The sequence below is a fragment of the Leuciscus leuciscus genome (assembly GCF_965113295.1).
Source record: "Leuciscus leuciscus genome assembly, chromosome: 20".
Lineage (NCBI taxonomy): Eukaryota > Metazoa > Chordata > Actinopteri > Cypriniformes > Leuciscidae > Leuciscus > Leuciscus leuciscus.
The window spans coordinates 23,601,402-23,626,990 of record NC_138744.1 but is presented as its reverse complement, the minus strand read 5'-3'; the positions used below and the strand labels follow the sequence as shown (position 1 = coordinate 23,626,990).

Sequence of the window (25,589 nt, the reverse complement as noted above, 5' to 3'; positions counted from 1 at the left end):
AAAAGTAGATAAGCCTACTTTGATAACACTGACTGCCCCTGACTAACTGCTAGTAGGTCATACTAGAACTTAAGACAATGTCTTAACATTATGGCTATGTTTATGCAACTGGCCGCAGATCTGCGTCATGTCATTACAGCTGCAGATCTTAAAGTGAAAAATCTATTTCATAGAGACATCAGTACCAGTATTAGTTTCAGTGATACTGACCTTCATTAAAAAAAATAAAGAAAAGCCATTACACAAGTATTTAAAATATACTGTCTTTAAGTTGTTTCTACATTCATTTGAAGAGTAACTGTGAAATTATTGCAATATAAAAATATTAAAAACTAGAAAAATGTGTGATCAAAGTTTTTAATCGAGTGACAGCACTAATATATATATATGGATATAAATATAGTTGTGATCAGAATTATTCAACCCCCGGAGGGAGACTCTAATTTAAATGTAAGCTTTGTAAGATATGGGGGGTTTTAACAGTTTAGTGGCAAATTAAAAGTGATAATGTCATTATATAATGTAATGCTTTTGAGTTATAGGATTTTTTTTATGTCATAATTATTCAACTTGCAGCCAACGCTGCTGTTTTTAAGTCACTTATTTGTATAGTATGGTACAAACTAATGTTAAAACACAATTAACCATTTAGAAACCATAACAAAACTGAATTATCTTGTGCTCTTACACACACATACATTTATCCCATGCATGTGCTGAAGTTGAGTAGCAAATATGGCCAAGTCAAAAGAGCTCTTACTAAAGCTATAGAGAACTAATTGTTTAATATGTTAGAAAGTATGGATACCAGAATATTTCCAAAACACTAAAAGATCATAGAGACACAGCTGACAGCCTTATTCATAAGGTTAAAATTTGCTGTACCAGAAAAACATTAAGGGTTTTGAAGAAAAAGCACAATATCATTAAAGGAATAGTTCACTTTGAAATAAAATTTTGGTATGTTTTAGCTTACCTCAAGGGCATCCAAGATGTAGGTGTCTTTTTTTCCGCAGTAGTTTCAATTTTGATATTTTTACTGCGAAACCGTAGCCAATGCGACATCTAGTGTATATATCTATACCCGCCCGCGCTCTCAGATCACTTGGACGTGGCTGTGTTCAAGAGGTAAAAACGATATAAATACTGTTAGTTTTCTCACACAAACCGCTCGTTTCGTGTCTTGGGCCATCAATGTGTACTTACGATGGGGAATTGTTTAATTTGGACGATGGGGAATTGTTTTAATTTGGACTCTGTGCATGCTCTTTGAGACAGTGACCATCGACCTGCATTATATGACTGACAGACAAGAACAGTTTGACCTAAAAATATCAAAATTGAAACTACTGCGGAAAAAAAGACACCTACATCTTGGATGCCCTTGAGGTAAGCTAAAACATACCAAAATTTCATTTCAAAGTGAACTATCCCTTTAAGAGGAATAAAATGTTTGATCAGAGCAACTGAAAAATGAAAAAACAAAATTTACAAAGACTTGCCAGATGACCTGATGAAAGGAGAACACTAGACAAGCACAGCCTTCATGTTGGGACATCTTGCCGAATGCCACTCTTGACCAAGAAGAACATAAAGGGCTGACTTGAATATGCTAAAACTCATTTGGATAGACCTGTTGAGTTCTGGAAGAATGTTTTATGGAGTGATATGACCCATGGATCAGCCGTATATCTGGTGAAAACAAGGCAAAGCTTATAAGCAGAAGAACATCATCTCTATGGTCACATTGAGGCGGTCCAGTCTTGTTATGGGGAAGGGGAAATCTTGACAGTATGAAGGATATCATGAATTCTTTGAAGTTTCAAGCCATTTTGGCAACAAAAGTGACTTATAGTGGACTCTCCTGCAGGACATCCCAAAGTATACATCCAAATCTAGTTAAACTTGGTTCAGGGATCAGTCGTAGAATGTTCTTGAGAGGCCTGACAGTCTGCAGATTTAAATGTCATTGAAAATATTTGGTGGAATTTGAAGAAAGCATTGGTAACGTGAAAACCAGAGATTATTAGTGATCTGTAAGCTTTTTCAAGTGAAGAATGGGCCAAGATTGCAGTAGAGAGGAGACAGAAGCTTCTAAGCACTTACTCTATGCATTTATTTGAGGTTGACTTTTGGGGGTTGAATAATTTTGTACATGAATGTTTAGAGGCAATTTTATTTATTATTTAATTTTTTTCATCAACTTAACGTTCTTATAATCACTCAAACGTGTATTCATAAAAGTTCTATAATAGTTTACTGATTTTGTTGTCATAAAATGTTGTTCTCGGCAGCAAAATGTCTTGCAGGTCAAGGGGTTTATTCAAATTTTGATTGCAACTGTATGCCAGTACTCTTTTGAAATGTTTATTGACTGCTCAATCAAAAACACAGAGGTTAAATATGCACTATTACAGCCATATGCAACAAATAACAATTGTGGTAGATTTTTCCCCTACGCGCCTAACTTAGGTTGAACAGTGTCCTTGACACCTGAAAATATTATACTCAGTTGAGTTCACCTGAACGCGCGGGTTGACGCCTAAGCGTAGCTATTCTTACCGCATAAATAAAATGCCTAAGAATTATAGTTATCTGACCGCAATCTAACCCCGCCTAAGAGTCGAACGACGTCTCGCCCCCTTTCGACACCCATCACTCGGGAATAAGGTCTTTAGTGTCTCACTAACCTGTAACCTGTAACTTGTTCCACTAACTAACTTGCTGCGCAGCAATAATAACCAACTTCAGACAATGCCTTCGAATATGCTTTAATCACGGCCGGAGGATCTCAGACAAATTTCAGAGAGAATCCCACCAGCAAAAAGAATACAACAGTTTTATAGAATAGGAGCATGGCCAAAATGACATGATATATACATAATTTCCCTACAATTTGATTGGTTCTTCATATGCAAACCCTTCTGTTACTAGGTAGAAGCAAATTTAGATCTCAAATCATTAAAAAAATGGAAAAGGTTAGAAGTTCAGTTTATTACTCAATATGTCATGAGACTATTCTAGACTGTTATATTTTTGATATTGTCTAGCCAGCATCTCAGAATTTTCCACTGGTTTCAACACAATCTTCAGAGTACGTTTTGTTCAAGTGAATGTTAGGCCTAAAGGAGAAGTAAGGTTAGATGTTAGAATTATGATTAGTTTGATATACAGTTTACTATTTTATTAATTAAAAAATCCATCACACAATATAAACATCTTAAAGTAAACATTGCTTATGATCTACTGCTGATGAATTATGACAATCACTTGGTATACAGATGTGATATTAATTTTGAAATGTTCTGAAAGCACCAATCTGTAGAACGTGCAGCAGCGCTTTTACCTTAAATTTCATAAGCCAGAATGTTTTAGAATTTTGAAGGACCTGCAAGGTACTTTTTATAAAAAAACAATTATACTCTCCAGAAGTTATGAGCATTAAAAAAAAAAAGTGTTCCACTTGTAGACAAACTAATTAGCGCAAAAAAAAATAAAGGCTGTATTTGCGAGCTGAGAATACAGTGTATGCGCGGTTAGAAAAATGTGCGTACAGTATGCGTACTATGGTAATGATGAAAATGATGCATACCCTAGATAATGTCAAAACTGAAACATACTTACAATGGAAGTGAACGGTGTCATTCCGTAAATGTTAAAATAATGGACATGTTAACATGATTTTCGTGTAAATAAAATTACTTGCTAAATTTTCCAGTAGTTATGTCCTTTTTTTTTTTTTTTTTTTCATTACAACAGAATGCCATAAACCTTAAAACAACCGTAAAAATGAATTAATTAATTAATGAATTAATTAAGCATTTATAAAATACGTTTTTAAAAGAATTAATGCAATTAATGCTTCTTATAAAATAAAAAAATTGGTCATAAACAATATGATAAATGCTGTTGATTGACCTTAAAGTATTAGTTCACCCAAAAATGCACATTCTTTTATCATTTACTTAACTTTTTTCGTTAAATTTTGGAACACAAATGAATTTATGAAATCTGAGAGATTTCTGTCCGCCCATTGAAAGTTTATCCATTCCAGCAAGTACGCTTGAGCTTGTGTTTATCATATTTAATGTGCTTTGAATGTGCATTTGTCAATGTGAATAAAAGCCTAAATTAAATCTGTTGCTCATGTAATCTGATTGTGTCTCTTCAGAAGACTTGGATTAAACAGCTTGATTCATATGGATTTCTTTTATGATGTCTTTACTTTTTGAAGCATGAACATTTTGGTTGAGTGGACTTTCAATGGAGGGACTGAAACATCTTAGGTTTCATTAAAAAATATCTTCATTTGTGTTTTGAAGTTGAACGAAAGACAACATTACAACATGAGGGTGTGTAAATGATGCCAGATGTTTCATTACTGGGTGAACTAACCCTTTGTGTTGAACCAGGAATATTCCTTTAATGTGTTAGTGTTAAACTAAGTGCTTTAGTTACAGTAGCTATGTTACTTTCCATCCAAAATTGCAAACTTAACTTGTGCGCAAAATTGGAATATCGCATAAAACATTTGAGAATTAAAGCACCGTTTCCATCCAGTGAGCCGAAGAGAACTAAATCATCACTTCTGATAAACTGCCGCTAAATATCACTAAGAAAAATGAAAGTGTCTGCAGTATATAATAATTCTGTATATAATAAATTACGAAACGCAATGATGTTAGCTTGCGTTCGGAGGTGGATGCTGCTGTTTGGGAACACAGTCGTGCAAGACAGTTCTAGGGGGACATGATAATGAACCACTTTGTCGACAGACTTTGTTCAGGCATTTCAGATGCTGTGCAACGAGATCGGTCCGCTGGTTGGTCCAGTTATGTCGTCCCATCACAGAGTCACACTTTTTTTCGGTTCGCATTAAGGAATTTATTTGGTAAATGTGTTTCCATCGTAGTTTATATGCACGTGTTCATAAACTACATACAAAGTTCATAAAAAGTTTGACTCAATTGAGGGCACAAGTTTTTTATGCACATTTTGGCGTTTCCATACGATTTTTTTTTTTATGCGATGTCACAAAATGCTCATAAGAATTGGTGGATGGAAACAGTTGCAGAGCCTTTAAAGTAGAGACACTGTTGGTCTTGTGCTTGATTCATCGTTGCATGTTATACGCTTTGTAATCTTTAATCAAAATGTAACAAGCAGCAGGTAGAGGCTCCGAGAAATATAGGGCCTGGTTTCTGGGACAAAGTGTTGATCTCCACAGTATATTGCAAACTCTCATTCAGATCTGGCTCCCTTTCTGATGCAGAACACTTCATGATCCAGGCAATTTCCAACCGAAATGCTTGTCTCTCGAAAATATGTGCATTAAGCTTTTCTGAACATTATGTTGGTAAAAGGGCTTGTGAGTGGGTTTCATGTTTAGTAGACCTTTATTAGTTTCAACAGAACTGTCGTATTCTTATATTAAAGGGACATTTCAGCAGAACATTTAAATTCTGTCATTTACTTAAGTCAAGTTAAGTAACTTTACTTAAGTTGTTCCAAACCTGTATAAGTTTTTCTTCTGTTGAACACAAAGAAAGATATTTTAAAGACTATTGGTAACCAGACAGTTGACAGTAGCCATTGACTTCCATAGTTTTTTAGTTTTTTATTTATATTTGAAGAGTTTAGATGCAAAAGCCTCTAAATGCCATCTGAAATGTTCTTATAGAATGATCATTTTTATCAAGCTCGTATATTTAAATTCAATAATTTCACTCAAATGGCAATGAAGATTACCTATTAATTGTCATTTAAGTGAAATTACTGAACTTAAATATACAAGCTTGATAAAAATGATCATTCTATAAGAAAATTTCAGATGGCATTTAGAGGCTTTTGCATCTGAACTCTTCATTTATTCTTTCAATGGCTGCCATCAACTGTCTGGTTACCAACATTTTATTAAATATCTTCCTTTATGTTCAACAGAAGAAAGTAAGTTATACAGGTTTGGAACAACTTGAGGGAGAGCAAAAATGACAGAATTTTTGGGTGAACTGTCCCTTTAAAGTATACAGAGGCAAACAATGATGAATACAACTCCGAAAAATACCTACTTGACTTTTAAATAATTTACGCTCAATAGTGGTATTTAAATTAATTGAATTAGCTCAGGTCCAGGTTACATCATCTCGGGTTTTAATTTGGAGAAAAGTGAACGTTTTTAAATTAGTAATTCATTTAGGGTGAAATTCCCAGTGTCTGCATCAATAATACATGTGGACAGCGCTGTTATCTTATTTAAGCAGGTCTGCATTTGGCACTGCTCTCTAATTATCATATTCATGAAGTAAACAACCATTGTGAATAACTTTTGACTATAAACTAATGCACTACATGCCTAATGCATTTACGTACCATGAATAATCCAGTTCAATTCTGGTACAAAATCTAATATATATTAGGGATAAGTATCAACTCCCAATCATAAGATGTAATTCATCACGATGTCCTTCAGCTCATAGTAAGTCTACTGAAGCCAGATGCACACTAGAAGATTGTCAGTAACAGGTTATTTTTTTTACAATATCCACACAAAAAATCACCACATGGATGAGTGTGCTTTTTTGCCCCTGCTTCTCAGTGTCACGCTTACGCTCATCAGCAGAGTGTGCACACCAGATAAGTGACTGATGGACTCTCTGGAGCTTCTGGTTGCCGACTTAAAAGCAATAAGCTTGAATCTTGTATTGTACACTTGCTGTATGTGAATGGATCTCTCACATATTGACTGACCTGTTTGGACAACTGCATTAATGAAATTTAACACTATTTTTTTGTTGAGTTTTGGAAAGCATGTGTAGGATACTGCAATCACTTGTTTCTCTTTTCCAGGTCTCAGTCAGACATGACGGTGGAATCAGTGGCTGCAGAGATTCTGAAGTCCATTGGGTCCCAGGCAGAATTGAGCTCCACAGAACAGAGTTTCTCTCCAGCTATTTAATGCATGTATATATTTGCACTTATTTTGTAAGCTACGTGTGAAAAATAGACTACTGAACACTTGTGAGAGTGGTTTGTAAAGTTTACTATGTAATTCTACAATGAAATGTAACTTTAAATTTAGAATATTCCAGAAATTTTACAAAAATAAAAATGTTCACAAAATTAAATTTAGTCCATTTTATTGTTTAGCCAGGTCATAACCAAGTCTCCAACCAACAATTGCAGGCTACAATAATTAGGGGTTCTTTTCAAAACCTTTCTAAAGCTACCATCAAAAAATAGATCAAGACAAGAAAGAAAAAAAAGAAAAAAGAAAAAAACTGGCCCCAACTGATTACAAACCCTTTGGAACATTTGCGATTTCATTAAAGCAAGAGAACTGATATTTGGACTTCTCCAATTCTTGGTTTTATACAAAAGCTACACAATGTTACATTTGATAAGAATACAATTGAACTGATTAATTAGTGTTCTACACCATAAACTCGATAAAATCTTGGATGGATCATTACCACTATAACTCAACACTATGAGAGAGAAAGACAGTTGAAAGGAATACAAAGTTCTGCAAAATAAAAGACGAATATCATAAAGCAAGCTAGATAAGTACCATTACAGACTGAAATATCCTTTGAAAAATAAAAAGTAATAAAAAGTACAGGCAAGGCTAAGGTTGACAATTCCATCTTAGGATTTGCTTTTTGGGCTTTTCTTCTGTCAATCACACCAAATTCTGACCGACTAAGACCAGAACAAAAGTTTTACTTTCATGTGTTCCCATAGGAAACTCAGCTTGTATTAGTGTGTCAGGCACTTTCAGAGAAACTAGCCCACTCTCTTGAGCCCGCTCAGCAACTCTACAGGCCAAAATCACAATGCAGGTTCATTCAGATCAGACGACACAGCTGCAGCAGAGAGAAAAGAGGGGACAAACAGATTAGAATCCCATTAAACGCACACATACAGGACTGTAATCAATTCAGACGCAGCTCAGATTAGTTCTGCTACCGGCGTGCTTTACTCCAGCCACACACAGTGCGGTCAGCACAGATCAAACACAATCGGCCGCCTTGGTGCCTCACCTAAAAAGTCATTGTATTTACAGATCGGTATCGAACCAGGCCAGCTGATTGCTGTCGCCCGGCGGGAGGCCGTCGATCAGGTCCTGGGCGTGGCCGAGGTCGGGAAGGCCGTCAACGGGGTAATCTGGGCCGGGGTGGTGCCCGCCCATCTCGTGCTCCATCATGGGATCCATGCCCATGGCATCCTGCCCGTAACCTCCGGAATGGAAGGAGCGGTAGCTTGGGTCTGGAGGACGAGTGGATGGGAAGTGGAGGGAGGGAGCACACACACACACAAACGTTAGAGGAAGCATATTAAACAGGCAGCTTACAATAGCACAACCTCAGACCCACAAGACCAGACTCAACTGGAAACTGGCATTCTCCATGAATACTGTCCACACAGAGCTTCGAGGACTATTAGATGTTTGGTTATCTATAAAGGAAAGGACTTGGCATGGTGATTTTGTCTTGCCCAGCCTCAATCCAATTGTATCCAATCAAATTGTACTGTCAATTCTGAAAGCTGAATTTAAGTCAGTGTAGTATTTTTATTATTACTGTTTTTATTTATTACTGATCATTTGTTGAAACCACATGTGGGGTGAATATTTCCAAAATAAAAGTCAATTTAGTCAGCCTCAAGTTGTTCCAAACTTATATGAATGACTTTCTTCCATAAACCACAAAAGAAATGTTAGCCTAAATGACTAGTCATTTCTAACATTATGCCTAACATCTCATATTGTGAGGTGTTCACGGGTGTGGAACATGAGGCGGTCCTCCTTTTTTTTCTTTTTTTTTTTTTAAGAGTTCCAGGTCTCATTTCGTACCCTCTTCATGGAAAGTGCCAGGTGTGTTGGACTCTAGGTTTGGTGGGTGAAGGCTGATGAAGCAGTGGATTAGTGCGTATCACACCCAGATGCTGAGAGCTGATCTCATTTCTGAGAATGATGAACCTACCGTCCTGTCTGTAGCCTAGAGGCTCTCCCTGTGCACCGATGTCCAGCCCTAGATCTCCAGTCTGCAAACAGACACGCAACAAACAGGATCCATGAGAGAAACTCACTTCAGCCTCTAATTCTGCATATATCAGGACTGAATCAGTTCCACAAATGCTTGAGGCTCATGAAAACAATAATGCTTTGTTAGAATCACCTGCCCAGTAAATTCACAAATATAACACCCACATCTGTCATAACAGATTCTGTAATGCACTGGGAATTGATAGGCTTAATCTCCAGCAGGGCTCTGTGCCAGCGTTGATTGCAGGATTTAGCAGAGATGAGCCCCCTTACCTCGTTCCAGGTCATGGGCTCAGTTCTGAACAGAGAGCTGGTGAGCTCCACAGACAGTCGTTTCTTGTAGTCCTGGGGCTTATCCTCAGACATGCGGAACAGAACTGCAGCAGCGTACGTGGCTGTGGGCGAGAGATAGCAACGTTAGTGTGACCGAGAAAACATTCGAGCCAGCCCTGCTCACCTCAGCCACTGCCTCCAGTGGAAAGCAGTGCCGAGCTGGGAAAACAAATCTGCATAGTGTTTCGTATTCACACTAGCTCCTCTTTTTATTCTGTGGAAGTTTAACTTGTTTCTGCAAACTTTATCTTGAGACATCAGTTGGCAGTGACACTGTGTTGCCATTATTATATTTATTTGACGTCTTTCTGCTTTATTCTGTGTGCGGGCGCACTCACCGACGCCCTCGTTTCTGGAGTGGAGGAGCTCTGTGAGGGGAGCGGTGGCTCCTTCTGCCTCGATGGCCTCGGCTGCCTCCTTATCCTGAGCCAGCTCACACAGCACGCCTGCAGCCACACGCTGGATGTTCTCGATAGGAGAATACAGCAACTGCACAGACAGACACACGTCAGAAACTGGTTCAGGAGATGGAAATATAACTTATTGGCAGGAAACGAGGGTCACCCAAAATGTTCTTAATTCACTAAAATAGAACCATACATAAGAGTGATAGTTTGATAAAACAATAGAATAATAGAGGTAGAATGAATGTGCGAATGATCTAGGCAGAACCATAGATTGACTGATAGACTGAACAAATGAGCAAACAAACAAAAGAGCAATAGATCAATAGACAGATGGAATGAACAAGCTGTAGATTGAATGACAGAATGATAGAATAAACAAGTGAACGAATAAAACAGTTAAAGTCAATAGAAAGGCAGAACAATACAGATAGAATAAACTATATAATTAATATATATATATATATATATATATATATATATATATATATATATATATATATATATATATATATATATAGAACCAACAAACATGACGAATGATGGAAAAAGCAAAAAGATCGACCAACGATAGGTAGATCAGTAGAAAGTAAAACAATAGACAGAACAAACGACAAGACGACAGACAGATAGAGTGAGCTCTCAGTGACTGACCTGAACAAAGAGTGGAATAGTGTTGAGTCCTCTGATGACAATTCTGTTGTGAATGTCTCTGGCTAGAATGTGCAGCGCTCCAGTACAGCCCTCCACAATCTCCTCCATCCGCACACCCTCCTGAAACACAACACACATGAACCTCATTCATCATGTCCTTCTGCAAGAAATATTCCAAGTGTGTACTTTAACTTCTACACTTATGTATAAATGGATTACAACAAATTGGTCTGAAAGGTTTCATTTCAGAACAATGACATTACACAATTCAGCTGCCTAAAAAACTGCTGATCATGTGACCTTGACTCACCACAAACTGCTGCTGTGTTCCACCCATGGAGGTGCGTCTCTGAGTGTCCTGATGGGCCCTGACCAGAAGCTGCACCAGGCGGGGAATGGCACCCTGCTCTCTGAGCGGGGAGTGGTTGGCAGGGCACAGTGCCAGGTTACGGATCAGCCCGACGGTGGCCTGGGAGAGAATATAGGGAGTGTTCAGTGTTAAAATAAACACTGCACTCCAGTTCAGGCACAATGAAACCCACTAAAAGTGATGACCTCAAGTCACTTTCATACCTTAATGAGAGGCCAATGTGAGGGAGGGTGGAGTAATTTGACCACCACAGGCAGCCCATAGTGCAGCCGCACTGCATTCTGGGCCATCTCTGCATCCTGGTGTCTGGATGTAAGGTGGCGGAGAGCACAGATAGCCGGCTCCGTTATGTCCTCTCTGTCCCCGGCTCGAAGAACAGTGCGCACGAGGGCCTCGATGCCACCCACTTGGCAGACCATCATCTTGTTCTTGTAGTTGTTGCAGGTGAGGTTGGACAGGATTCCAGCAGCACACGTCACCACATTGATGTCATCTGAACCGAGCAACTGGACCAGGGTGCCCAAGAGCCCCTCCATGCCCTCCTGTAGATCAGAAGGATCCAGAGTTGAGATGCAGATCTTTCTTTAACCCAGAATATGCATCCATGACAAACTCAGTCCACGATTTGTTTAGTCCCGCACACGACCAGCCACAGCCATTCGTAACATTTTACAACACGTTACATGAGGTTGTAAGCCTACCATGAGTGGGTAAACGGTTAAATACACAAAATCATTCCAGAAATGTTTTGATAATTCAAGAATTCTGACGTCACAACAACAGCTGGGTGAAATGTACACATAGCGCAGGCATTACAACCAAATGTAGCATCCGTTCATGCTCCATCGACACCGTTCTTTTACAATTTGATGTCCTAACTGTGTGGGGTCAGAGCTGGCTGCAGCCCACAACCCCCATCACAGATAAAGGCAGGAATGACTGTTACCTGCACATCTACTTCTGCTAAAGACGTCTTCTCCATGGAAACAATGGGGAGACAGAAAGAGAGGGCTCATGTAGGAAGAACAGAAGACAGCGTAAAAGAGCTGAGGGAGAGAGACAGAGACGGATCGGTACCTGTTTGGTGGCGGCATCTGAAAGATTCCTCAAAGTCCACAAGCAGTTCTGTACCAGTCGCTGACTGGGGTCTGTGAGATGGAGGCCGAGTGCTTGCATGCCACCTGAAAACAGACACAAAGCTTATTCAAACACAAACCATTCAAACCATCCGAAATCCTCAACCTTCCGCTATAATATACTGGACTAAACTGAAGACAAATGGTCTCACCGGCCTCAACGATGGCAGGTTTGTTACTGGAGCACACAGACAGCACTTTGAGCACTCGACTGGTGGTCCACAATAGTTTCTCATAGGTGTAGGTCCTCATGATGTTGACCAGAGCCTGTGGGCCTCCGCTGGCCAGAATGATAAGCTGAAAAGAAAAGAAAATTGAATGAGTTTACTCCGTTTACCCAAGTTAACATTTTACAGTCCATACTGCACAGTTCAAACAAGTGTAACTTTGTTAATAAATGACCAAAGATGCACAAAAAGAGGAAAATCACCAGAACAGAAATAAAGTACTACAAGTAATATAGTAGCGCTGCACAATTAATCAAAACAAACCCGTAATCGCAATGCAACAACTGTGATATAATTAAATATGTGCTGCATGTTTCAGAGGGAAGTGCGTCAATGTGCTCATTTACACGCAACCTCATGATCTAGTGTTTTCAGTGTCTCAGAATGGCTCGGTTCAAAGTAAAAGCTGCACCTCACAAACTCCGTTCTACATGTGCTCTGAGTTTGAGTCGCTTGTAATGTGCATTTGGGAACACAACCATCTTTTCAACTTGCAATGAAAAACAGGCTGACAACAAGCGGTTTTCCACCTAAATAAAAGCTGGTAACACTATTTTACAATATGAGTGTGTAATGTGCAAGTACATGTTAAATGTTACATGTACTTGCCATAGTAATAACAATAAATTATGCATAATTACATGCAACTAACCCTCAACCAAATCCTAATCCTACCCTAACCCTATAGTAAGTACATTTAGTTGCTTATTACTTAAATATATAATTACATTGTAACAATGACACCTTAAAAGTGTAACCTAAAAGCTCAATGGGTTAATGCTTGAAAAAGAAATTAAGACAGCCATAAATATTAGTACTGTAATTGAGCAAATTGTGCAGCCCAACAAACAAGCACAGCAAACCTGGAGCATTTTTTCCCAAATTGTGTGGCCCTATAATGTAGTCAGACATTGAGTGCCAAGGCGGCCAACATCAAGGTGCAAATAAAGAACAGTTCAAATCTAAAAATAGCAGAGGAATTTTGTTGCAGTGCTAGAATGACGAGTGATGTAAGAGAAAAAAACACTCCGTAAAAAAGTGAAGTTGGCCAAGCACCCTGCTGTGATGTGCCTAGCTTTGAGAAGTTTTTGCTGCTTACTTTGCTTTCCTGATTTCCGTATGCCAGAATCTGAAGGCAGTCTGTCGTGATGGCGAGGAATTTCACATTTGTTTTGTTTAACAAGGCCACCATTTTCTGCAGGCCTCCGGCCAGACGGACGGCCATCTTGGCTCCTTCCTGGTGCAGTAGCAGGTTGTGTAGAGTTGTAATGGCATAAAACAGTACAGAGTCCACCGGGGAGCTGAAGAGACCAGAGCAAAATTAATTAGCACCAAACTACAGATAAATAATGGGATTCAAGCTTAAGCAACCAGAGCAGGTCTCAGTATGACTCAGCCTGCTGGTCTTTGAACTCCAACACACTACAACTTCCCGGATTCAAAAGATTCATAGGATATACATCCGCATTGTGGTTGATATATGTCTGCTTAAAAATAGAGCATGAAGGAGAACCAACCCAAGCATTTTGACGAGGGCAGGGATGCCTCCCGATTTGAAGATGGCGAGCAGGCCTTCTCTGTGGTGGGAAAGGTTGTGTAGGGTTCCGGAGGTGCAGCGGGCCGTTTCTACATCACTAGTGTTCTGCATGGTCCTCACAATGGCTGACACCATCTGTGGGGATCTCATGATGGCGTGACGAGAGGCCTCCTTCTTAGAGAGCTGATGCACCATAACAGCTGCCTTATTAACCACCACCTGATGGAAAAATAAGAAAAAAGCCATTAGCACACTCACAGTGTCACAGCACTGGCTGTTTTTGACAATCTATCTGGCTTCCAACCTGATCCTCATCATTCAGTAGTTTGGTGAGCTCTGGAATGGCGCGGGTGGCCAGCTCTGCATCGTCCTGGTAGTTGATGAGGTTGACCACGGCGTGTTTGAGCATTTGTGAGGGCTCGGCCAGGCGCTGGACGTTGGTGGGGTGAGCAGTGTCGAACTGTGTGGAAGGTATCTGCATGCCCTCATCTAGAGTCTCTGGGAACATGGCCGCCCGGACTCTCTGGGCTCTGGTCATGGCGTACTGACCATCAATGTCTACAGAGAAGCAAAGTACTACATTAAGCAACTGACTTGTGCACAGTTAATCAAAATGACTTCAAAGATCTATTATGTCTATGAATATAATCGAGTGATTGTTAATTCCACATTGAAAAGATACAAACAAGCCAGTACAATAAGCAATTGTCTCAGTGCCATGTCTTACAATAACCCTTTTGAGTGCAGTTCATAGTTTAAATAAGTGAACTGTGCATTTTCCATTCCAACATTCAAGGGATTTTTTGACTGTATATTAAACCCTTTTTTTTTTTTTAAACATCATTCCATTCTTTCCATCATTTCTCAGATATTTCTAAAAATTAAAACGAGACAATAGAATCAACACATACCTGCTACCTGGTCCTGGTTGAAGGACTGGTTAAAGCCCTGCTCCCACTCATATAGCACCTGATTGTCCACATCTTCATCCTCTGGGTTGCCCTTGCCGCTCAGGGACGGGGCAGTGGTTGTGGCGCCAGAGTGGATACCTGAGTCCAGGTAAGACTGCTGCTGCCAATGGCTGACCGCAGCCTTGCGATCCGGCTCCATGGCCATGTCCAGCTCCATCAAGTCAGCTGCACATGAAACATTACACAATGAGTTATAGTATATACTATAGTAAATAGTATTTAGGCAAAAAAGTATTTTAACTCTTCAACATGTTTCTATAGTAAAATATTTTTGGCGTAACAAGTTGTGATGCAGAAATGTTAGAAGAACTTACATTGGGTAGCCATGATTCTCTCACAGCCAAGGACAGCTTCCTAATCTGAAATAAACACAGCAACATGGTTAATTTCACAATCGCAGTGCCAACTCTCTCTCTCTCATATAGTCAAACACATTCCAGAGAAGTCCAGCATGCAGCACACACAAGCCCCTGTGTTCGGACTGAATGCTCTCTGTCTCCTAACCTGACTGCAGCTGGGATGAAAGAGTGAGGCAGGATATGCCGCACTACACACACAGCTACTCTTATTATCTGCAGGTCTCTCACGATACTCCCCGGAAAGACATGAACAATAAACACTGCTACAGAAAATCAAAGGTCTTGGTGATCATTTAGGAATTTAGGGGTTATTGTAGCAGTTTCTTCATTTATCCTTCAAAACTGTGCATTTATCAGCCACTAAAAAAAAAAATGTGGTCAAGACGTTGTAACTAAGTTATTACGTGACGTATATAAAACAATATAAATCACATCAAGGTAACATTATCTACTGAGCTGACAACTGAGGTTTTGTTGATAGTGACAATTTTAAAATGTTGAGAAAAAATGCCATCTTTTTTTAATCAGCAAAAAGGTCGAATTTATAGCTGTGTAATTTCCTGCCATCACTGCAGATATTGCAAATTAAACCATTATTTTTGCATTGAAGATGGTTCAAAGAAATTGTTTTTCTATATATTTCAAAACAAAATGTCATTTTCCACTCACAATGACATTTCTGGCAAAAAAATACCCATATATAGGGCTGGGTATCGTTCAAAAAATTTCGATACCAATACCTTGATTTCGATACCGGTTCCTGAATGATACTTTTTTCGATACCAATTTTATGAAATCCATTTGAACAAGATTACATAACACATTACCTCAGAAAAACTTTGGTTTTATTTTTTCAGTTTGACTCATGCTCCTTAGTCAGTCCAGAAAGGAACAAAAAAAGCACAAAGGAACAAAATATTTTTTTATAAAGAGCTCATGCTCACCAAACCTGAATTTGTTTGATCAAAAATACAGTAAAACTTGTAATATTGTGGAATAGTATTACAATTTAAAATAGTATTTGAATATATTTCAAAATGTAATTTATTCCTGTGTTGTCAAAGATGAATTTTCAAAATCATTACTTCAGTGTCACATGATCCTTCAGAAATATGAAAACAGTTTTTGGAAACTATCATTTTTTCATGATTCTTTGATGAATAAAAAAATTCAAAAGAACAGCATTTATTTGAAACAGAAATCTTTAGTAACATTACACGTTTTAAGGTCATTTTTGATAACTTTAATGTATCCTTACTGAAAAAAAATTCTGACCAACACATTTTTGAACGGCAGTGTACATTCAGTAGGTCATTATTGCAATATAAACACTGTCAGTCAGAGTGATCAACAGGTATCTCTTCAGTTACCAGTCGAAGACGGAGCAACTTTCTGCTCTTATGTTTACTCCGTGCACTGCCAAGGGCTTCATCATATCTGTCGCGGTACCGTCTTTGCAGCAATTATTTTACCGCAAATACTGCATCGCACGCTTGGCATCGAGAATGGAGAAATGTAGCCACACTTTTGATCGGCTTTTCCACATCTTTAAGGTATTGTGAGTGTGTGTGCTCGCGTCTCATTGAGTATGTGCGCGTGCTCGCGTCTCATATGAGAATGTGTGCGTGGACAGTTTGTGTGCACGCACGCGCACGTCTCATATGAGTATGTGCGCAGAGTTCCACGCGTCTCGTGTGTGTAGAGTTTGCGTGTATGTGCGTGAGCGACTTTAGGTGTGTCGTTGTGCATTTCATATGTATTTGTTTGAGCACTGACGTTGACGAGTTAACCCCTTAGGTATCGAAATCTGGTACCGAAAAACAAGTCATTTTTCGATACTCGATAGTATCGAGGCAATTCGGTCGGTACCTAAAAGGTACCTAAAAAGTATCGAACTCGGTACCCAGCCCTACCCATATACAAATCCATATTTGGCATTTTACAAAGTCATTCCATCACAAGCATGATAATAAAGCTTGAACTATTAGTGTCACTCCAAACATCCACCTCCATCTCCTCCTCTAAGCAATTCACTAGCAAAAGAGGTGCTAAAAGTTTATATGACCTTCAATAATGTGCTCAGCCAGAAACCCCACCGTCAAAACAGCGTCAATATGCACATGACATTCTTTGCTGATTGCCCATCAACGCCGGCAGTTAACACCTACTGAAACGATACTGAATTCAGTGTCTCAGTCCAGGGGGCCCCAGTCTCCTTCCCTTTTGTGAGGCCTCCTCCTGAATTACCATAACACAAGCCCAGAGCCCACCTCCTTTATTCAGATGTACAACACCCCTCTCAAAGTCAGCAGGCAGAACGCAACCCCTCTCAGAGACATCCAACATTCACATGTAGCCTTGAGACTGAAACTGGCTGCCCATGCCTCTCCATTGTGTTGGTTAGCAAAACATACTGTTCCTCTCAGTAAAACAACTCCTACAAAAACACGAACATGTTGCAGCATGTGAAAAGCTCACTCAGAAGAACGTTTCAGCAAGCTCTCATCAACATTTTGCTGTTCTTGTTCAAGAGCTGTTAGTATATGTCGAACAACACCGCAGGAGGTTTGGCTTTATGACGCAGCAAGGACGTGGCAATTATTCAGAGAAAAACAACTTTCCTGTGCATTCGGCTCTATAGTCTCGCACACATTCACTATTGTCAGGATTTGGCTCTCGAAAGTAGCCTCAAAGTTCAGGAGCTGAATTAGGTCAAGTAAAGAAAAGCTAGACTGGAATACAGAAGTGTTTGGTGTTGCACAGTCTATTATATGGATATATATAACTATTCAGAAATAATGGGGCTTTAAGTTATAACAACAGATTGAACACTAAGGCAACAAAATAGTGATGCAGCGGACTTTCATGAGCATATTTTGTCTATTTTGTGCACAAAACAAGAATACAACAGGTAAGGCAACTACAGCATGTTAGATGAATATCAGTTTTCAAATTTAATTGTCATTTTTATCAAATTCACACAATAAATGTGGTTTTGGAACTCTTTAATGTGGTGTGACATATCTAGAGGTGCAAATCCTCACTTGCCTCATGATTACAATTCAGAGGGTAATGTTTTGAGTATAAAACTATTCTCAATGCATCAGGATGCACCTGTTCTTCCAAATCTTTTATTAAATTACAACATAAATATTTTTTTATCTTGATTAAAAATAAAAACAAAGATGCAAATAAACAGTAGAACAAATACAATAAGAAAAAAATTAAAATTTACATTATTTAAGTTATTCAGGGAAGAAATAACACATATATAAATCTCAGTATATATCTATATCTCAATGTATAGTTGAGCCTTGCTAATTAAAATATTCAAGTGCAAGACGACGTGAAAGAACTCAATTCAGTACTCGTGCACTGTGTGATAAGTTGTGTGCGCAGAACACACATCCGAAGCACGCGCACAGAAAGCCGCCTCTCAGACTGATGAATTGAGTTCTTTCACTTCTTGTGGACATTCCCACAAAATTGTCAATGCCTGTGTTGGCAAGTATTCTTGAAAACAGTCTGTTATGTCTAAAGTGAACGCAAGCAGTTGAGAAATAAAAAGCATGTGTACAGTATCAGTATATTGGATCCTTGCATTATTTCTTAAAGTGACAGCAGCCTAATATTCCTGCTGCTGTCTGTATTATTAATGTTAACCAAACAACTATGGGTGACGAAAAATCACTCACTGACCTTGACTGAATAACTTTTGTAAATTAAGAAAAAAATCCTTAGCATTGAGCCAGGTTACAAATAAAATGATTCTTATTAAAGCTGCAAAAGTTTAGTCAAGAGCAGCGAGTGATTCTCTACTCTTTTTTTTGCACCTTGATTAACATTAATGAGACAGCTGCAGGTTTATTATATTAAGACCATGCAAAGATCTAACAGAATGTTACAAATTCGATTTTTACCCCAACTGTTTACGATTAACTTAAGACATAACCGACAATGTTTACGTGAACACTTGCCAAGACAGATATTTTAAATTAATTCTGTTCATCTGACCGTTAGAGCGCAAATTGCTGCTAAAGAGAACAGAAATTAAGATTGCATGCTGTCTGAGAGAGGCGTCTTTGTGTGCATGCTTCGGGTGTGTGTCAGCGCAAGTAACGCATTGAGATATTTTTCGTGGCTTATTGCACTTAATTCTGTTTAAATTCAAGCATGTCCTGCACCTTTTCACATTCATGCATGTAATTTTCGTAAAAACCGAAACAAACACAATGCAACTTTTATTAATATCTAACAAGAGTAGCCTACTTTATTTACAATAAAACAGCACATTAATATGTATTATAGTCCTATTTAATTTTTTTTAATTGATTCTTTTGTTTTTATGCATCGATGCAGAATCAATCACATCAGCATCATGATGCATTGTATAAATTATTATATTCCACCGCTCTAGACAAATCGCTCTAGCTCAAATCACAAATGAACATTAGAAGGCAAATTGAAAGAAACAGTATGACTTACTTAACCTGTTAGTGATTGAAGAAATATTTCATAAGTTATTACAGCCACAGTTTCAACAATGAATTGGAATAGAACAATTATATTAAAAGGTTGTTATAAAAACAGGCAAATGATCAATAAAATGTTTGTATACAACTAATTATTTAATTTATAAAATGATTAAACTATTTTAGGTATCCATTTTGCATCACAATAGCAATCAAACTGTAGCGCAGCTCAACAGTAAAACCAAAAGCAGGCCGTGTTGTGAATGCTTTAGTTTTATGAATGGAAATCTCACCTGGACCAACACAGGGGTGCCAAAACAAACCCCTGGCCCATGAGAAAAATGGAATTGACACCAAAGAAAACAAAAATCTCTCAATCCTGTGCAGCTCCACGTCGAACCGAGTCAAAATGACAGGGTCAGCTCATGTTATATGTATGTGGCAATAACGAGGACAGTTCCTCTAGGAGGCAGCTTTCAGTATTCTGAATGCAGAGCATGGAAAGCGTGTTTGATAAGGGGATGTGTAAAACAGTGCTGCTGTGGCACTCCGCCTGGGGCTGCTGAGAGTTTCACAGCAGTCAGCCAGTCGCTTGGTCTGTGGCTCAAAACATCTGGAGTCAATTGGAGAGATAAACCCAGCAGCATTCAGGCTTTAACCCCCCTGCGGTATTACAGCTCGCTTTCGCACGCAACGTGAGGTGCCAACTGAGCCTCAGCCTCCAAGAAATCCCACACACAAGCTACACTTAATCAGTCCTCTCGCTCGCAAGCAAATGAGATGTATGGAAATAACTCCTAACAAACCACTACAGGTTAGTCTGTGTCACTGATGAGGTCATGCTGGATATATTTAGATGATCAAACTGACTCAACTCTTTAAAGAACTCAATTGCTGGGTTATACAATCATGTGAATGGGCAGTGTGATAATACAATGACGAAGAGAAAAGCATCTGGGTGAGCTCTTCTGAATTTGACTATAGCTGAACTTCACTAGTTTCTTTATTACAATACATAGATAGACTGGCTTGGGTATGAAGAATCCCAACCATAATAACCACACTCGTGTGATTTTCACTGCCGGGCCAACGTGCACATCTGAAACCAATCTGAATGTTTTGGTACCTCTACTGGGTGGAACATGGGTGGACTTGGCCACATGGAAAAATGTGAGGGGGGAGGAGGAAAGATGCACAGTCCACATAGAGATCTACCAGAGAGGCTACTAACAATGAGCAACAAATAAGCACTCATTACTCAAAGCTTGAATTTGACTTAGAACCTGGCACACAAATCTATGTTACGCATACATCGAATTTCAGAGTCAGCATCGTGAGGAAAAGCTAACGTCTGCATCATAAGACAATAGCCTGGACCAAACTCTGTTATTTTGCCATTAGTTACTTCATCCCCAAGCAAGTCTACAAAAAACTTTGCATTGAAATAAGTGTGAAGCCAAAACCAGAATGCAGTTTATGTTTTTTTTATTGTTTTTTAAGAGTTCATTTAAAATGCACTAATGTAATACATTACAGTGCACCTGGTCTTTGCATCTATAGTGAAAGTATCTGGCATATGGTACTAAAACAGATCAGCAACAAAAAAAGGCAAAACAAACAGCAAAAGTTCTCCCAAACCCCGTGCCCATTCCACACTCCACCATGGGCTTCTCCAAAGAAACATGAGGAGGCTTGAGAAGACTGGGGCATTTGTTTGTAATCCTTGGCATTCAAGCAGCATGTGAATTTAAATACCCCCCAAATGGCTTGAGCCAAGTGCCCGTTGTGACCAGGGGCATCCAGCTTAGATAGCGATTTCAACACATGCATTCGATTTCAGAAATCTGCCTATTGTGTGCAGCATTTCAAAAGATGCTAGCTCCCAGAAACATCCTATACTACACATCTGCTCCCAATGTGTCAACGGTGATGAGAGATGCTGTATCAGCCTGAGCACATGAATACAGCTTGGCTCAATGTATTCTGAATTAAGTCAAAAACACACTATAGCCTCTCTGTACAACCTAAAGGACTAGCCCAGACACTTCTATTTGGAGAGTTCAGGGATAAAGACTCAAAGAAAACAGTGGGAGAACATTGTGTCTATCAGACAAACACTTAGTCTACAGATAAAGGAAAAGGTCTTAAACACAAATCAGAAAAACTAAAACTTTAAAGTATTTTAAAAGTGCTAGCATGCTTGATAATGCGCATGACTGCCATGCTGAATAGGCGGTGATATATGAGAACTATCCCGGGCATTTTATTAACTCAGATAGGATCAAATTAATATCGATTTACTGTGGTAAAAAAAAGCAGGTAAAAATGACTAATGCTTTCTTTTGAATGTTTTTGCACGATTTTCCACAGGTAAAAATCTACGTAAAATAGTTTAATATTTCTCAATTTTTTAGGAAAGTGTTTACACAAATCTTAATTTCAGACAGATTTCAACAGATGTTTGTCACTGCACTGACATTAGCACAGCTATGCTCAATGAATGAAGCAACAAACACCACAGTCAATCACACAAACATCCTAAAACCCGGTTGCCACACTAACTTCAATAACAGATACTCTAAATATAACTGATATTAAATACTTTGCCTTTACTCAGTGCATAAAATAACACTTGGGCCGAATTTCAACATTTCCTCTCCAAATTCAGTCTTATGCAAAGCATGGGAAATAAAAATCTACCCATGCATTAAGTTAAAACAACCAAAAATGAGCCATGTAGTCCCAACACAAATTAAGTAACCTTAAAATTTTACATATTTAAGTGGACTACACACAATTAAATTACGTTTAAAAAAACATTCAGCAATTGTGTTGCTTTTGCTCATTTTAATTAAGTAAATTGAACAAGCAGTAAAAAATATTTTTCCCAGTGAATTCTCAGAACCTACCAAACCACCACAAAGTGTCATGGGGAAAAAAACATGGATTAGTTCCTACAAGCAGGAATAAACAAAAAAATGTAAAGAAGACTTGAATGCCTAATGTTTATGTTAAAGTAAGGAAGCTATGCATTCTGCCTAAAGTTAGCAGAAGTGGAGGAAAAGCCACATTTGTTTGGTTTTCGTTTTAAGCCACGTGAATCATTAACAAATGTACTGCCAGTTGTGGTTTCAGGGGCGGCTACGGTATCATATGTTGTGCTAAATAATAAACCCTTTAAATCTAAATAAATAAATATAAATCCACGCCTTTGCAGGAAAGAATGCGATAATTTCACACACTGAACATAGTAAAGCTGGAGTCAGACGAGTGTAATGTGAAGTGATGTACGGGTCCGCAGAGCCCGATGATCCCCCACCCCCATCAGCACGAGCTCCAGCAGAGTCAGGTTTCACTCAAGCTCCTCCTCGACTTCCTCTCAACGGACAAACACTTTAAATGCCTTTGTTTGTTTCTTACTGAGAAACTTGGATATGGGTCATGTTTACTACCGCGTGATTTTGCTAAAATCATAAACGTTTATAACTCAAGGTGATACAGTTGGCCACGCATTTGAGCTGAAAATGTTACTAAAAACTTACTGTCCTCCAGATTTGACGAAGTCACAAAAAAGTAATCATCTCGGGTTCAGTAAATCCGCAAACACGAGCTTGAAAAGTCAACAAAAAAGACAGCTAGTTTAGATTAGTTAACCAAAGCCTAACTTTTAACCTAACACCTAACGTTACCACATCCCCGACTTTAAACAAACACAGAATTTCTATTGCAGTCAAAACAAACCAACTTTTGTTGTTGCATTTTACTGTGAGAATTCGCAGAGAAGTTAATAATTCGTGTAAAAAGGAGAGTAATATCCAGTTGAGTTGTCGGAGGATTTTACATGGTCTCCACAAAACACTTTCCCAGCCCTAAAATGCTAACCAAGCTAGCACCAAATACACTAATGTCTTTACTCTGAGCTTCAAATACACCTTTTCTGATACATGAAAACGCCTACAGAATAACAGTCGGACAAATCCGCGTTTATACGAGTCAATGCAACGTTAGGTGGAATTTGGTCGTGATTTTGCAGCAAATCTATCCAGTGGCTGATGATCTCCTCCTCATTCCCCACAGCTGCAGAGAGACATTCCCTCCAAACATTCCATACAATAACCAACAACACGTTTTATTGGCGAACACTTACCTGTATCAAAAGCTGTATATTCCCTTTTCGCGTTTCAGTATTTAAACACGAATAATGGCGACAATCCGTTGAGAAATTTTGAGTGAATGACCCGCAGCTCCTGCTGAGAGTGAATGTGTGCGCGAGGACTCCGCGCTCGCGCAGCAGCAGCACACTGGGAAAGATGGCGTCACTCCATGTGTGCGCGAGCCATTATAAAAACTCCTACCCATACCATATCCTGCCGCCTTCCGGAAAACTAGATCCCGTGCCGCCGGATCTTTATCGTAAAGAAACCAAAAGCGGTTTCCATACCCAAAAACGACATACAGATATAAAAATTAGTAGTGTTGGATATGGCTGCGCGCTGACCGACCGAAATGTGAGATCATTTTTAGGGAGTATGTAAAATAAGGATTCGTGCGTAGGAATACACTAGCTACACGGCTGTGGTGCGGCAAGGGGGCGCACCTATTCATTAAGTTTTATGACTCTCGCATTAAAGAGAGTGTGTAGTGTTGACGGGAAGCAACGCGACAAGACGACTAACCTAATATCATGAATTTAAAAAAAAGAAAAAAATATTTGTGGAAATAAATGTCTGTAAATCTTCCTAGCAAACGGGAGCAAAAATGTGCTCGACGGTTTAGGTTTTAGAGACGGAGGAAGTTTTTCCATCTCTCTTCCCATAGAACAATGCAGCGAGGATCGGAAAACTACTGGATTAAACCACTGAGACATTTTACTTATATATGCTAAAATATCCATCCGTTTAATTATATATTTACCATAATTCACAACTAGAAAAGCTCCGAGGACATATTTTCGGCTGCAGCAGATTGTTGGTTTCACGAAAGGAAATATTCGATGTATGACGTTTAAACCCCTGAAAATGACTATAAACATTTGAAATGACCGTACATATCTAATACATGGCCTTCCAACGTGCATATTTTGCATGTTTACGAAACACAATTCGTGTCGTGACTGTGTGAAGCTGTCATGTTGAGACTGGTTCTTACCTCAACTCTTCCCTGAGTTCCCATGGAAAAATAGAGAGGAGGGGCTGAGGAAACACAACAGCGCCAAAACACACTTGGACCATATTATGGCTTAATACAATCATCTTTAATTGTCACAGTAACACAACAGTGCCAAAACACACTTGGACCATATTATGGCTTAATACAATAATTTTCAATTGTCACAGTATTGACATTAATTATGGTATTTTGTATACCTTGTTATGACAACATTGTCATTGGTTGCCCCCTTGTTTGGACCCCTGTGCTCCGTTCACTTATTGAAATCTTATTGAGGAAAGAAGTCATCACCATTAAAAATCTTAACTAACAGTATGTAACACAGCCTATATGTCAACAGCAAACAAGATATGTGGGTTTCAAGGTTTACTATTGTCTATAAATTATATTTGATATCTTTAATACTAAATTTTTTTTTTTTTTAAACAAAACATTTCCCCTCAGTCTATGACATTAAAAGCAGAACAGGCTAAAGCTTATTTTGATATGCATGCAATATTGTGTACCGGATTCAAAATGCTACAATTCAGTTGTAGTTCAATACTCACATTCACCCTTTCATATTAAATAAACATTAACCCCCATCAAGATTTTTTTTTACATTTAATTCCATAAAATTATATTTGAATGCTTTTTACATTTTACAATGTTTATTAATTGCAGCCCAGATATTTTTAATCCTATAGAATTAACGTCTAATGTTATCCTCTCTTCTTATCTCTTTTAAACAGCCAAGCTATCTAGATTTAGCTTTTAAATAGCTAAATAGAAATATATCTAAAGTTTGAAATTAAATGTAATACTATATATTTAAATTGTGGATGCTAAGAAAGCTAATATAAATAATAATAATAATTAAATTGAAAATATCATAATTGATACTAGAATATATTTTATAGGCTATATTATGGTAT

General features: G+C 38.6%; 2 protein-coding genes across 2 annotated transcripts in view; one reads left to right on the top strand and one right to left on the bottom strand.

Annotated features, from left to right (window-relative positions):
• The window catches only part of ulk4 (unc-51 like kinase 4), a 321,586-nt gene extending 313,722 nt beyond the window's left edge, over nt 1-7,864 (top strand). Inside the window, exon 37 of the mRNA XM_082150256.1 lies at nt 6,847-7,864. Coding sequence (XP_082006382.1) covers nt 6,847-6,955 — 109 coding nt within the window. The 3' untranslated portion in view covers nt 6,956-7,864. The remainder of the gene's footprint in view (nt 1-6,846) is intronic.
• On the bottom strand, nt 7,120-23,826 carry ctnnb1 (catenin (cadherin-associated protein), beta 1). Its single transcript, XM_082150297.1, has 16 exons — nt 23,654-23,826; nt 14,990-15,034; nt 14,616-14,840; nt 14,009-14,262; nt 13,685-13,923; nt 13,267-13,468; nt 12,093-12,237; nt 11,882-11,985; nt 11,008-11,346; nt 10,745-10,903; nt 10,435-10,554; nt 9,715-9,865; nt 9,317-9,438; nt 8,982-9,042; nt 8,040-8,265; nt 7,120-7,862 (listed from the first exon to the last, which is right to left on the bottom strand). The coding sequence occupies exons 2-15, from the start codon at nt 15,000-15,002 to the stop codon at nt 8,057-8,059; spliced, it is 2,343 nt and encodes a 780-aa protein (XP_082006423.1). The 5' UTR covers nt 15,003-15,034; nt 23,654-23,826; the 3' UTR covers nt 7,120-7,862; nt 8,040-8,056.
• Nucleotides 23,827-25,589: the final 1,763 nt, after the last annotated feature.